This window comes from Nesoenas mayeri (assembly GCF_963082525.1).
Source record: "Nesoenas mayeri genome assembly, chromosome: 9".
NCBI classification, from domain to species: Eukaryota; Metazoa; Chordata; class Aves; order Columbiformes; family Columbidae; genus Nesoenas; species Nesoenas mayeri.
Window position 1 is genome coordinate 5,074,243 of NC_137557.1, and position 12,949 is coordinate 5,087,191.

Below are 12,949 nucleotides of genomic sequence, written 5' to 3' on the forward strand. Positions count from 1 at the left end.
CAGACATCTAACACTACACAAGGAGGTTTTGCAGCTCCTCTCCAAGCAAACACTCTGAAACAGGTAAGACCACAAACTGTTGATTCAACCCAGGCAGGCCCAGTGCTCACCTGGGTTAAAGAGCCCAGTTCCTCCTCCTTGTGAGGGTGGGAGCGCACAGGCTGCTCTGGTACCTGCTGAGGGTTCAGCGAGACCCACTGGTCAACGTGGCATATTGTGTAGGCCACCAAAGAAAGCTTCAAATGTTCATTTGGAAGGGGTCAGATTATCTTCAAATCCCATCTGCTTGCTGAGGGGAAAGGCAGGTTTCCTTGATCACCTTTTCCATTCGCACCCCCCACATGGCACTGACACTCCAGGGAGCTGGCAGTTACTATTTCTACAGCACTGATGGATTGGAAACCTGTTATTAGCAGCAGGGTGGCAGGAGGAGGCAGGTCTGTGTCAAGAAAAGCAGCTAAGTAGTACCTGGGCAGAGTCTTTTGCAAGAGCCCTTCTTCCTCACCTAGAAAGGGTCATAGGGTCCCTTCTGCAAGGAAAAACAACTCTCCACTTCTAAAAGTCTCAAGTGACAACGGCTATTTTGTGGCACATGCCCCAGCAGCCTTTGGTTGTGGCATAGAGAAAACCAAGCCCATACCTTAGGCAGGACGGATTACGTATCTTACGAAGTTTTAAAAGTCAACCTCCAGACTTATTCTCCTGGACAATTTACCCTACACTGAACCAATGCCAAAACCAGGATGTCTGCTTTATGTCAGCATACAGTGACAGAATAATTCACCACCCTTGACTGGCCCACTCCAACGCTTACTCTCTGGCAGGTGAAGGATATACGTCACCTGCTGACTTGGGTGAAGTTTAGTGACAATTAGCCAAACAAAAAACAAGACATGGTATCATAAGGAAAACTCCAACCTGCTTAGTTTTCTATTTCGTCAAATACCACAGAATCATTTGAGTTGGAAGGGACTGTTAAAGCCATGAGCAGGGACACCTTCAACTAGATCAGGTTGCTCAGAGCCCCATCCAACCTGACCTTGAATGTTTCCAGGGATGGGGCATCTATCACCTCTCTGGGCAACCAGATCCAGTGTTTCACTATCCTCATCGTAAAAAATTTCTTCCTTATATTTAGTCTAAATCTTCCCTCTTTTAGTTCAAAACCACTCCCTTTGTCCTGTTGCAACAGGTTCTGCTAAGCAGTCTGTCCCCATCTTATCAGTCCCTTTTAAGTATGGAAAGGCCACAATAATGTCTCCCCAAGCCTTCTCTTCTCCAGACTGAACATCCTCAACTCTCTCAGCCTTTCCTCACAGCACAGACATTCCAGCCCTCTGATCATCTTCGTGGCCTCCTCTGGACCCTCTCCAACAGGTCCATGTCCTCCTTACACTGGGGGCTCCAGAACTGAACGTAGAACTCCAGGTGGGGTCTCACAGACCACAGCAGAGGGGCAGAATCGCCTTCTCTGACCTGCTGGTCATGCTTCTTGTAATGCAGCCCAGGACATGGTTTGCTTTCAGGGCTGCAACCACACATTGCTGGGTCATGTTCAGCTTTTCAGCCACCAGTACCCCCAAGTCCTTCTCAGCAGGGCTGCTCTCAATCCCTTCACACCCCGGTATCTTCTCTGCAGTGCTAACTGTGGTGCAGCAGGACATTCGGGGTCCCAGCTCAGCCAGTTTGTCCAACAGGGCATCTTGAAGTGAAAGTCTCACCCTGGAGAATCCGATATTGGCAGGCAGATCATTTCTAGAAATGGAATTAATTTGATTCTGATCTGAAATCTAAACAAGGCATTTCATAAGCTTCAGGTGAATAGCTGTTCCTAGACAGTGTCCACCCAAGCCCAAGATGTCAAGGTGTTACATGTATTTGGATTTCCCCCATGAAATCCCCACCTGCCAGGCAAGACAAACAAGAGGAGATGCCACGTTCAGAGTCCTCCCTGGCCGTGCAGGTCAGGGTAGGCCCAAGCACTTATTTGCTGATCACTGACCAGAAGATCAGATGCCATTAGGGGAGACAATTACTTCCTTTACACCAATACAAGCGGTGCCGCTCTCTGGGACCAATGCCATGGAACAAGCAGGTAATAAGGCAGGTCAGGCAACCAGTGACGGTCTGAACTGTGCAGCGGCTCTTTGTGCAAACAATCCACTCTGCAAGCCTCAATTTATCATAAAGAATGAAACATACTACGATAAACCTGCTAGCTCATTGCAAAGCAACCACGTCCATGCTAAAGTCCAACACATGAACCTGGGAAGTACATCTGAAAACAAATCACTTAAGCTGTGTCAGCTGCTATACGTATTTTGTTCCTAGCACTACCAGTCTACAGCTCTCCTAGCCAAAAAGAATAAACCCCAAACAGCTCTGCTTTGCTCTATTCAGAAAAATAACCCCCCCCAAACCTCTACCCAAGCTCTGTTTACACCAAACCTGCTGCAGCCCTGAACAGCAGCAACAAATGGAGTGAGCTAATGTGTTTGTGACAAATAACCCGTTCAGACAATTCAAGCATAATTATAGGCTGGCTCTCCTGATGTAATGTTGGGTACACCACTGCAGATATTACATTCACCTTATGAAAAGATTGCAGAGAGGAGCTCGGTTGGTAACCCAAACAGCATTATCTATCACTAGCCTGTCAGCATCAGGAGTGCATGCACCCTGGCATTTGAAGTCCTGGTGTTTTAAGTGATAATCCAATGTACCAAGCATCATTGATCTCTATATAAAAGGGGGCACCACTTTTCCTTTCAACTGGAGCTATTTTTCACTTCTCATCCTGAAGAGTTGTGTGGTGCTGCCCGCAAGTGGCTGCACTGCACAGCAGCTCTATCTGTAGCGCTCCAGGTCCCTGGAGAGATAAGATGATCAATACTCCAACGCTGCTTTACTAAGAGGCCCCTTAAGTGCTTCCATGCGAGATGCTGCTCCTCTGGGTTTAGAAATTACTCTGAAGAGAACATGAAAGCCCCCACTGCAAATTCATAATCCTGACACAAACCGCAGCTGCAGCAAGGAATTAAAATTAAATGCATTGGCGAACGGCAAGCTGGTTTATCGGCAAAGGCGGCGTCTGTGACGTGAGGAAGAGACCTACAGAAGAGACCTGTTCCTGGGGGTTAAGGGAGCAGAAAACCATGTTGGAGGAGAATCAGCTGGGGACAAGGAAGCATCACAGCACCCTGCAGATGGTCCATGTAACAGGGTGAATCTTGACAGCTATTTATGGCTCCTTGGTGGGTCTGGGATGGCAAGGACCCTGAGCACCGCATCATCTGAGAAAGGTGACTAATTAAAAGAGTCTTGAGAGGAAGACAAAGGCATTTGAAGGGTCAGACTTGTTGTGGGTAGGTGAGCAGAGCCTAGGAGAAGTGTCTGGGTAGTGACAGTGAATGCAGAAAACAGACTGAATCTTCTATTTCTTGGATGCAGCCAAAAGACACTAAACTTGTCATAATTAATTTCTTCCAGGGGGATCTCAAGCTGGCTTTGGCTCTTCTCGCGCTTGGGCTGGAAGAAGCCTTTCATGATCACCTGTAACCTTCACTGATCTCATCCTTCCACTGCTGGGCAGCCCACAGAAGCAGGACCAGCCGCACCGTGCAGCCGGGCTTCAGAGCCGGCAGCTGGGCTCATATTCTAGATTTGGGACCAGCGACTGTGTGTTGTAAGTTGGGATTCACGAGCCATAGTGGATGTGAACAGCCTTGATGATCTTTTACTGCCTGGCAGGGTTTTGCAATCGGATCCTTTGCAGGGTTAGAGAAACCCAGCCAGAAACCCTCGACACCCGACTCGTGCCACAGCCACATGGCAGGACGGCTGGCAGGGCTGTCCCTGCTGGAAGTGACAGCATGGGGGCCACCTGAAAGACGACCACACGCTCCTGTTCTGGATGTCACCCAGCACACATCACCGGCCGCCCCCATGTCACGGCACAGCGCTCCCATCGCAGGACAGCCGTTCCGCAGCACCCCGGTGCTCCGTCAATTATACTGACTGATCCCCATTAGGGAGAATTTAAGTAAAGTGGCTTAAAAATGAGAGATCAGACTGCTTGCTTCTGCGTGACGTCAAGTCATTTCATCTGGGGCCAAGAAGGACTGAAGAACTGGCAGCCAAGGGGTGGAAAGTATCTGGCTCTGAGCAGGAAAAAGAGAAGTGATGTCCCCTGCTTTCCCTCCTGTGACCAGAGGGGCAGTGACAGCTTCTGTTGTCCACACAGCGCCAAGCACAGCACTCGGATCGCTACTGGGACGATCAAGTGCCGTTGGATGCCCATATATTACAGTGCGAGGTGGAGGGGTGAGCAGCTGGCTGCTCAGCACCTCTCCTGCTCTCAGCCCCAGCTCCACTGAGCCCAGTCTCCCCAAAGTGCTCAGCACCTAGGGTGTGATAGCAGAGTGGGCGCCTGGCGAGCGCTGTGCCCACGAACGCTGCTGCAGGCGGGCAGGCAATGGGAAGCCACCGGAAGCAGGCAAAAATCCCTCGGCAGGGTTTTATCACTTTAAAGGGAACAAATTCCAATTGATTGCCCTTGTAAGAGCCTGCATGGTACTTGCACTTCTAGCCTAAGCAAGAGAAATTTTAATTGCTCTGGTAATTACACTTCCAGCAATGCTGCGGTCCTTTGTTTTGGGAGCAGGAGGCCAATATCTGCTGTTCTCCGGTGGCCCCGTCTGGCTGCAGCTTGGAACAGCATTTGCCACTTGGAGGGGAAGGGACACTGCTCTGGTGACCAGGGTGGCACTGAGCCCGGCCATGCACAGCCCTGCTCTCGCAGATCTCCCGGGCATCGGGCACATGGCCCAGGTTAGAATGGGTTCCCATCAACCAGGATCACCTCTGCTTCCTCCTGTTAAAGCTGCCGCTCAAGAGCTTCAGCCACCCACGCTCCTGCCACGAATCCGTGCCCAGCGCAGGTCCCAGCCCCAACGCTCTGCTGAGGATGCTGGGCTCCGGGGCGCACGCTTCCAGTCTTTCCCATGGGATGCACAGCATATCGCCAGCATCTCTTCCCTGGGCTGTGAATGGCTTCAAAACATGGTGCAGACACATTCGTTACGCTGGTTTAACTTCTAGATACATCTTTGGAAGAATGCTGAAGAGCTGTTATACCCCCAGGTTCTGATGAGTACTGTCAAAGCCTGACAAGGCTTGGGAGAACACAAGGCCTACAATTTACCCTGGGAAATTGCTAGGGAAAAGTTATCACAACTGCCCTGCTATTGTATGGATAACATATTAACCCTATAAAAGACCTGGTACTTAAGAAGTACAATCTCTGCCTGTCTGAGCAGCAGCCAAGTCTGGTGTTTCATTTCACTATCAGCTGTTCAAACACAATCCTCCGGTGCCAATAAAGCTGCAGCGCACGTGAGCTCTTCCAAAATCGCTCAGGGCACAGCCAGAACTGAGCACATGTCTGACTCAAGGGCGCTTTACCTACAAGAATATGCCAGCTGTAGCACAGCTCCACGCTTCAGTTCACCGGGCAAGGACTGTCGGAGGCGCTGGGCTCCGTGCACACGGCTTAGGGGGATAAGCGCGTCCACAAACTTAGCGAGGTTCTCCCTAGGGACTGGGATCCTGCTCCCCACAGGTTGGCCAAGCAAGCTATAAACTACAAAGCAGGGCCCCTGCAGGGAGGTAAAACTGCAGTTTGGATTCGCCAGATACGCAGATAGTCTGGGTTTACTTGCAATCCCACTCATCCTGCCTGCACCGTATTTTTGCAAGCCACGATCTCGGCTAGCATGGCTCGGAGTGGCTCAGCTCCCACACTTGCCAAAAACACCGGTCACAGCCATACATCTCTAAATCAACAGCTGCCAACGTGCCACAGCTACTTTGTCACATGCTGGACCACTCACAACTAAAAGCAAGGTTTCCAAGCGAAATTGCTATTGGCCTTAGCGCTAAACAAAATAGCTGCACTCCCGGCCCCGGAGTTTCCTTAAACAATGGCACAAAACACCCACTGGAGCCCAGGGAGAGGAGGGTCCGTGGCAGAAAATAACGCAGCTGCTGATATACACCACACAATTAGAAACATCGGATCTATAAACATCCTTAACAAAGCCCAACAGGTCTGGGGGTTTTCTTTTCGTCGCTGCCCATTGTGTACCACCGCCTTTTAAAGCCTCAAAAACAAACGTTCTTCCCTTGTTGATTTTATGCTTTTGCGCTGAACCACACGTCTCCCTGTTAGCTCGGTGGTGCTGGAGGTATCAGCTCCCCTCATCCATGCCTCTGGGGTTGAGATATTTGGGATGGGACTGTGTACAGTGTGTTAATCTCCCATCCACAGGTGGGAAGGATTCTCCCAGAAATTCTCTCTCTTCTTGTTTAAACACTGAGATTTCTCATCTTAGAAAGGGGTAGGTGCTATTTGCAGATGCCCCTCAGCCTCCTCAGGACTGTTCTCATCAGAGTTTCAGAGCAGATCTATTATAATTACAGGCTGTTTCATTCATTGACAATTTCATTTACGCTCCTTTTTTTAGGTTAGCCTTCAATAACTGGCAAGAAGCAGAACAATATGGGTGGAGGTAACAGGCTATGGATTTATGGCATGCTGGTATTCAGGCAGAGTAACCCAGCGCAAACACAGAAATATCCTGAACTGTGCTGCTGCTGCTGTCAATTTGATAATGAGAATGTGATTTGAAACAAAAACATCTTGGGTGCCAATTCACTACAGCAGCTAGTAAAAATAGGCAGAATACCTAGAAATTGAGGACTCTGTGCTCCAAGCACATTCAAAGCTTGAATATCACAAGGTACCTCATAAAAACAGAGTATGTGGCTGCACGGGGGCTGTAGTACCACAAATGAAAGGCCACTCGGTGAACCCATGCATGTGCTTTATCAGAGAGAATGGGGTGCTGTGTGTCTCTAGGTGAGCAGAGGTGAGGGCTGCCCAGTCTTTGATGGCTTATCCTCAGCCCACACTCCCAGAGTCACCAAACAGTGCAGGGTCTGAGCTGCAAACGCCCCTGGGCAAAGCTTGGGTGAGTTCCCAAGAGCCGGCCTTTTAGCTAAAGAAAAGCAGCAGGCAGCTTTTCAAATGCTGCAGAAGAAGGGGGGGCTGCAGGGCCTTGTGCATTTGAAAGGATCTGGCCTTTAGAGGAGCTGTTCCCAGTTCCAGGTCGAGCCTGAAGCCTGCTTTAATCTACTTTTAAGTGGTACAACCAGTTGTGACCCCTCTGCCTTTCAATGCACCTTCCCCTATCTGCCGTGTGCATCTTACTTGTTGCTGTCCCGGTACTGGTAGATGTAGCAGCCTTGAGGCATCCCGCTGTCCTGGTCCAAGGTAAACGAGAGCTTCAGCTGCAGAGAGGAGAGGGGGTGGGGAACAAAGAAAGGAGAGAGAGGGGGGAAAAAAAACGAAGCAACATTTTAGGCTCGCAGTCATCACAACAACTTCAAGCGAGGCTTGTGGGAGAAAGCTTAACTCACCGAGACTGACACGCAAACACCATGGCCTGGAACATATCGCAGGGTTCCAAACCTCAGGGAAAAGTCACATGCGTTGCAGAAACCTCTCGCTTTTTCCACCCTTTGTTACTATAAAGTGTTTGTGGTTCTTCTGAAATGCATGGGTCATAACGGTTCACCCCTCCAAACCCACCCACGCACACCACCCTTCACCAAAGCGATTGCGGTTCCCCTCAGACACTAAAGAAATGAGTCTTCTCCATCGGCAGCTGTAGTTCCCACGAGTCTTTCTCTGAAAACTTTCCCGGCTCCATCTCGCTCCTCCAGTGCATTAGAACAGAGAAGAAACCACAGAGGGAAAGGTGACAGATTTTTCCTTCTGTGCGGAGTTATTAAAGAGCTGTTAGAAGGGTTTGCAGTTTGGATCCGCGTCCGGCAGGAGGCTATGATGTGACCTGGAAGCTGCTTTCTTTGCAGCTCCAAGAAGCCGTTCAGCAAGGGCTTTCAGATTTCAAACATGGCTCATTTTATTTAAGAGGGAAAAATTAATCCTCTTTCAACAAGCAACAGAATGGTTCTGCAGAGAGACTTTTTTTTTTTGCTGAAAATGTCTGCAGTGATTTTATGTGCTGAACTGCCTGGAAAACAGCACAGAACTGAGCCCTATATATCCAAGCAGCCCCTTATTCTCCAGGAAAGGCTGCTGGCCCCCAGACCAGTGTCCCATCAGCTCCTGTAGCCCCTCCGTTCTGCAAAAGGGTTGCAGACCCCGACCAGGAGCCAGCAGGCTGGGTAAGAGGGGCAGCATCCTTCAGAGGAGCCAGCTGCAGTCTTTACGCACAGAGCACTCTGGACTTTTGGGGGTCACAGGGCTGTTGCCACTGCTGGATCCTGCAGGACTCTTGAAATGGTCTGGGAGAACCACTGCAAGGCCTGAAAGTCAAAGGTTTGTTATCATAGAATCACAGAATCGACTGGGTTGGAAAAGACCTCAGAGATCATCGAGTCCAACCCTTGGTCCAACTCTAGTCTGTTTACTAGATCATGGCACTAAGTGCCATGTCCAACCTCACTTTAAAAACCTCCAGGGACGGCGAGTCCAGCACCTCCCTGGGCAGCCGTTCCAATGCCTGATCACTCTCTCGGTAAAGAATTTCTTTCTAATACCCAGCCTAAATTTCCCCTGGCAGAGTTTAAGCCCATGCCCCCTTGTCCTATTGCTGACTGCCTGGGAGAAGAGACCAATCCCCACCTGGCTAGAACTGCCCTTCAGGTAGTTCTAGAGAGTGCTGAGCTCACCTCTAAGCCTCCTCTTCTCCAGACTAAACAAGCCCAGCTCCCTCAGCCTCTCCCCATAGGTCTTATGTTCAAGTCCCTTCACCAGTCTTGTTGCTCTTCTCTGGCCCCGCTCCAGCACTTCAATGTCTTTCCTGAACTGCGGGGCCCAGAACTGAACACAGTTATGATGAGCCCAACCTTTGTAAACAGGGAAAGGAGGATAAAGCAGCATTGAGCCACTCTGTTTGATCACAGACTCTTCTCCTTTGGGCTCCAAGGAAATCGCAAACTCAAATTAACAGCTTATTCAGGATTGAACACAGAATTAAAACATCTTTCTCCCATAGGCTCTAAAGAAGCACTGTGTGCTGAATCATTAGATGGTGTACTGATTTTTCCTTCCCTAAAGGATAGCAAAGTCATACACTGTGCTCTCACTGACCCAAATAAAACGGCATATCATGAAACCATCAAAAACTTCACCATCTTGGATCCCAAGTTAAGAACTGGGTGCCAGGCTGAGGTCAAATCCAGCCCATCTCCCTCGATGTCTGTGTCCCTAACTCTGTAAACTGTTCTGAAACACACGCTCCTGTGACAGCACCTAACACGTGTTCATGGTACAAGCATCATGATTTGTGCCATTGTCCAGATGGCAAACACAGCCCAACTACCCCTTCCTGCAAGCTCTGATCTTATTACAGCTTAGCATATAGCTCAGATCCATTCCAGAGACTGGTGTCTCTAAGGCAGGACTATCGGGGCGACCTTCTGGATGAGGTCCACAAAGCTGGGCTTGTGGCTTTGGCCTTTCCACGTGCTGCAACAGCACATGGCAGCTGCCCCATGGCAGCAGGAGGTCACCAAGGAACAAGCAACCTCTCCAAGGGAGGTAAGCGATCACTTTGCTGTGGCACGGGCAAAGGTTACTTGTCTATGAGAGTTCCCCAAGTGCGTTGCCCTGGTTGGGGGAACTGAAGAAGGAACTGGAAACTGCCCAAGTTTTTTGGGCCAGGTTTTCCAAAGGTTTCCCACTGGAGTATCAAAAGGCACCTCAGAGGCAAAAGGGACAGCGGTTATCTCAGACACAGCTCCAATTGGTCCTGTGCTTTGAGGAATGGGCACCGCATCACAGAGTCACTAGAGAAAAAACACAAAAGAAGTCCAAAACCAGGCAAAAGTGTGGCTTTGGCCACTTTCAACAATATTTCTGATCAGGACAAAGTCAGGAGTGCCTGAGCCTCTTGTTTGCAGCTCTCAGCTAAGCAGGCTTTGGGCTTGTGGTCACTGAGCATCCCTGGTCACAGCTCACCTGGGCTCTGGGGCCCCAGCACCGCCCGGGGCTGGAGCCAGATCTGTGCAAGGCAACAAGTGCAGGGGAAGGGAAGGAAGGAAAAGGGCGGGGAAGGAAAACAGCCTTGTTCGGACAGGCTGCCAGGGAAAGCTGCGTGGAAATCAGGTATGGGAGGGTGACCTTTCCACTATCTGGGGGGACAGGGTGCCATGGAACCTGCCTACCCAAAAAGGAAAAATCACAGCTCCCAAAGATAATGGGTTTTCAGCTTTCTGTTATTTTAACCCTTCTTTGTCTGCTCATGGCACTCCAGACAAATAAAACACACCCTGCTTGGCAGGCTTAGCCATCTCTGCTACACATCAGTGCCAGCAAGGCCCGGGTAACAGGGACTATCCATGGCTTGACCATCCGGGGCAATACTGTTAGGCAACAGGATGCTGCTGTCACCCACAGTGACAAGAAGACCCCACTCAGATCAATGTCAGGGTCAGAGTGTCACACAGAGAGATGTGTAACTAAAGGTCTGTTCCAGCAGCCATAGCTCAAGGCAGCTGTGCTCCCGCTTACGCACAAAAGCTGCTCTTGTGCTGACCTGCCCTGCTAAGGCAGTGTCACCGCCAGCCTGGAGGGGGAAGAGGGGACCTGCGATCCTCGCCAGGCCAGGAGTCCTTACAGACCTCAAATGAGCAGCCAAGCCCTGTCCGCGTGGCCACGGGCAACGCTTCAGCTGCCTTTGCTCTTTTGGTGGCATTTGGTCTCTGTGGAGAGCACGGAGCCACCAGACCAAACTCATCACAGGGTGGAAAGAGAGCGGGTAAGGCAGGTAGAGAAAGACTAGCTGAGTGCTGCCGGGAGGCAAACTGGGATGCAGACTGCAAGCTGCCTGCTAAGCTTGCAAAGGTTGTCCACACCCACTCGATGCCATGAGGTTGGGTCCCTCTGCTGTTGGAGCCACAGCAGTGCTCCACCGGCCGCCCTTGGACACGTCCTCACTCCGGCACGGCCGTGCTCACTGCAAAGCCATGTGTGCTCCCCGGCACCGCGGCGCTGTGGAAGGTCTGCTCCACACACCGAAAACTTACATGAGGCACCTGCTGTCACAGACCTCCAAGAACAAAGCTCAAGAAGCCTTTCCCAGCTCTGCACACCCTACACTGCTGCTTCTCTCTGGTCCCATCTTCTCCAGCCACACTTCTCTTTTGTCTTTGTTCACTAAGCATGTCACAAAACCTCTGCTTACTTCTGAATTAAAGAAGGTTGCAGGGCAAGGCTGGGAGTAGGAGAGATACCAGGAGCTGATCGACCACTTTATCATTCCTCCTAATCTGACTTTTGCTACAGCAATGTCACGAGACACACCGAGCCCCCTACAGAGCAAGCCGGCTTTTGCAATCCTCCCTTTGGCACAGCTCTAAACCAATTTGACAACATTGCTCCAACACCACATGCTGCTTTGAAGCTCCTTTTTTTGCATGTCAGTTCTCCTTGTCAGAACGTAAAGGCTCGCCGTAAAGCCAGCAAACAAACTAACACCAACACAAAGGAAAGGCCAATGGTGTTCAAAATACCAGCTTTGTGCCTGAAGAGGCAACAGAGGGCTGAGGTTTTTTACAGAAATGCAAGTGCAGGGTGACCCCATCACAAGGAAGACTCATCAGATCAAGGGATCTTCAGCATTAAACATATGAGATCATTTAATTTTACAATACACTGCTGGGCTTCCCTGGGAGAGGAGGGGGAGAGGAAATTTCCCAGCGCTGTACTGCGGTGTGATTTGGCTTGCACTGCCCCTTTCGGTAGCGTAGCCCTGGAGCTCACATGCTAATAAGGATCCCTTTCCACTTCAATAGCTTTGCACATAAAGAAATGCTCGGCATGGTGCGTGCGTGAACTCAATGGGAAAGGGAGCTGGAACGTAGCCATGCCGAGAACAGAGTGCTGCCTACCAGGCGAGCCCCATCAATAATTGAGATGTCAGAGGCACAGGGAGGTGTGTGAATAAGGGCTGTCAAAAGGAGTAATTGGGATCTGTGTGGATACAGTGATGGATAGGCTCGCTCGCCACCAGACACAACTGAAATACACCCAAAGAGAAGAGGAGCAGGCCGCTGAAATTCCAAGGGGCCAGGGCAGGCTGTTTGATGGGCAGGAGGTTTTTGCGTCTGTGGTACCCACAGTAACAAGCAGGCATGGGCACGTTACCTGGTGAGGGGTTGATGGAGCAGGAGAACGCTCTCGTAACACGTGGGTGATCCCTGGCAAAGTTTGGTGGCACATACTGCAGGTGAAGCTAACGCCACCTCCTTGAGGAAACTCATCTCAAGGAAAGTCATCTGTCCACAGTGGTCACTGGGCACGGGGGGCTGTGTGCAGCCAACACTTGTTCAGGCAATGGCTCCACTCTCTAGATTGGTAACTTCCTCCCACTCTCTATTCCTACATCCTTAAATCCAGTGGTTGGATATAGTGGGATGTCCTTGCTCCTCCATCCATCAGACCCTGACACACTTCACCTGCACCCAAAGGTTCCCACACGCTCCCCTGCCAGCAGTGAGCAGACACCAACCCAGCACACAGACAGGGACAGACACAGGACAGCAGTGAGAGCAGAAGGGCTCCCGCAGTGCCCTGACAGTTCTGTGCTCCCTGGTCCCGCGGGGACACAAAGTCCCACTCGGGCCTCGCCGGGGGGTTTTGGGGAAGCTGTGTACATCTTGGGGCTTCCTCCACCAAGGCCAGAAAAGAGGCTTTTCAGAAAGAGGGAGCAGTGCTTAATGCTGCCATGGACCTCCAGGCTTGCCTGGGCTTCAGCACAGCCAGCAGCTGTCCTCATTTTAAAGAAAGTTTTAGATCTGCAGCAATTAGGGGCCCAGTCATGCGATAAAGCCTGGTAGCTCCAGCAAGGAGAGAACATGA

The 12,949-nt window shown here is 50.7% G+C and overlaps 1 protein-coding gene across 1 annotated transcript in view; it reads right to left on the reverse strand.

Moving 5' to 3' along the window:
- DIS3L2 (DIS3 like 3'-5' exoribonuclease 2) overlaps window positions 1–12,949 on the reverse strand; it is a 190,175-nt gene that overhangs the window by 31,701 nt on the left and 145,525 nt on the right. The window contains exon 15 of the mRNA XM_080350020.1: window positions 7,271–7,350. Coding sequence (XP_080206146.1) covers window positions 7,271–7,350 — 80 coding nt within the window. The remainder of the gene's footprint in view (window positions 1–7,270; window positions 7,351–12,949) is intronic.